Source organism: Etheostoma spectabile, chromosome 15 (genome assembly GCF_008692095.1).
Source record: "Etheostoma spectabile isolate EspeVRDwgs_2016 chromosome 15, UIUC_Espe_1.0, whole genome shotgun sequence".
NCBI classification, from domain to species: Eukaryota; Metazoa; Chordata; class Actinopteri; order Perciformes; family Percidae; genus Etheostoma; species Etheostoma spectabile.
Genome location: NC_045747.1, coordinates 31,688,815 through 31,691,379, shown reverse-complemented (window position 1 = coordinate 31,691,379; position 2,565 = coordinate 31,688,815). Strand labels below are relative to the sequence as shown.

The 2,565-nt window shown below is 47.1% G+C and overlaps 1 protein-coding gene across 1 annotated transcript in view; it reads left to right on the top strand.

Moving 5' to 3' along the window:
• Nucleotides 1-589: 589 nt before the first annotated feature.
• LOC116702990 (cationic trypsin) overlaps nt 590-2,565 on the top strand; it is a 36,772-nt gene continuing 34,796 nt past the window's right edge. Inside the window, exon 1 of the mRNA XM_032537559.1 lies at nt 590-804. Coding sequence (XP_032393450.1) covers nt 700-804 — 105 coding nt within the window. The 5' untranslated portion in view covers nt 590-699. The remainder of the gene's footprint in view (nt 805-2,565) is intronic.

The following is a 2,565-nucleotide window of genomic DNA, read 5'->3' as shown; positions in this document are numbered from 1 at the left end:
TCAGTCCGCCATCACTACAAATAAATCAACATGACAATCACGTACTGTACTTGAAGCACCCCCCCCCCCCCCCCCCCCCCCCGAAACTGAATGACAGCTGTAACACACACCAGCTGATGCATTAACTGGCTGAGTGTCCCAAGGCACTGTGACGAGGCGCCGTGCGCGCGCACGCCGTCCGTTCCCGATGAGTGTGGAAGTGGCCCTGCATTCATACACCCTTCATCTAAATGAAACTTCACATCCAAATCAGGATTTTGGCCCCAACAGCTGGTATGTCGACTCCCACGAGCTGGCGTCAGCCCAGATGCGCCACGGGCGTGTTGCTGCGTTAGGTTTCCGTCACTTCAGCAGCGCGCGCGGCGCGGAGCGCGCAGGGGCCGGAGGCCGCAGGTTTGGGAAAGAAGGGCGTGCGCGGTATGTGAGCTGCTGCCTGGAACAAGACATGACTGCAGCAACATGCACCTGACAGGAGCCCCCCCCCCCACCCAACCCCACCCACCCACTCCAGCCTGCAATGATTACAGCCTACAGTGGCCGCAGCTCGCATTGGCCGGAGGCCGCAGGACCGGTTTGGACAGAAGGGCGTGCGCGGTATGTGAGCTGCTGCCTGGAACAAGACATGACAGAGACAACTCACCTGACAGGAGCCCCCCCCCCACACACTCACACACACACACTCCACCCACTCCAGCCTGCATGATAAGCGGCCGCAATGATTCCCGGCCACAGTCAGAGGAGTCCAATCATGGAGGGGACGCTGCTGGTTCGGGTCGTCGTGGTCCTGGTTCTCTCAGCTACAGGTCAGTGGCCCAGTCTTGGTCTCAGGCAAAAACTCTTGTTTTTCCATTTAGATTGGTTTGTTTTCTTTGAAACACTATTTAATATATTTAAATGTAAATGAAACTACAAACATCAGATAGTGAGTGTGTGTGTGTGTGTGTGTGTGTGTTTGTGTGTGTGTGTGTGTGTTTGTGTGTGTGTGTGTGTGTGTGTGTGTGTGTGTGTGTAATTTAATTGGAGCGTTTCACTAAGCGACTCTTAAAAATAAACTACATACGAGGCAATACAAATGTACAGAAGAAATGATAAGAGCCACTGGTGAAGATGTTATTTGAGGTCTGACTTTAAAGTCAGAAATCTGAGATTAAAGTCAGAAATCTGAGATTAAAGTCAGAAATCTGAGATTAAAGTCAGGAATTTGAGATTAAAGTCAGAAATCTGAGATTAAAGTCAGAAATATTAAAGTCAGAAATATTAAAGTCAGAAATATTAAAGTCAGAAATTTGAGATAGAAATCTGAAATAGAAATCTGAGATTAAAGTCAGGAATCTGAGATTAGAAACATTTAAATAGGAAAACGGGTCAATTTGACCCGAGGACCACATTAGGGATAAATGCACTTACACTAAAACTATTTATTTTCATTGTCTTCCACCCCCCCCCCCCCCCCCCCGATTTTTAAACTGATTTCATTCACAAGAACATAAAAACATAAAAACATAAAAACATAAAAACATGGAGGAAATGGAGATTTCTGTTGTGTTTACAGTAGTTTCTGGGACTCCTTTGTCCCTCATGTTATCAGATTGAACAACTCCTTACTCGGGGGGGGGGATAGGGCGGAGAGGACAATACACACACCACACACACACCTGGACTCACACACACACCACACACACACCTGGAATCACACACACACACACACACCTGGACTCACACACACACCACACACACACCTGGACTCACACACACAACACACACACACCTGGAACACACACACACACACACTGGACTCACACACACACAACACACACACCTGGAATCACACACACACACACCTGGACTCACACACACACCACACACACACCTGGACTCACACACACAACACACACACCTGGAATCACACACACACACACACCTGGACTCACACACACACAACACACACACCTGGAATACACACACACACACACCTGGAATCACACAACACACACCACACCTGGAATCACACACACACACACACCTGAATCACACACACACCACACACACCCTGGACTCACACACAACAACACACACACCGAATCACAACACAATCACACACACCTGGGATCACCACACAACACACACAACCTGAATCACACAACCCACACACCTGGACTCACACACACAACACACACACCTGGAATCACACACACACACACACCTGGACTCACATAAATACCTGGACACTTCAACACCTGACTCCCTCAACACGGACACTTTTGACTGATAATTTATGGTAATTGTCTTTTTACAGCCAAAGGTGGTTGTTGTTGTTATTATTATTATATTACTATTACTATTATTACTATTATTACTATTATTATTGTTATCTTTATATTGTCTTCCATACTGTGTTCTCGCTAAAACTGATGCTGGAAATTTCTATTTTCTTGCGGGAGTCTTTACAAACAAATTAATAAAGATAAATCTAAATCTTATGGAGTCATCCATCTTCGTCCGCTTATCCGGTATCGGGTCTTGGGTCTCGGGGGCAGCAGCTCCAGCAGGGGACCCCAAACTTCC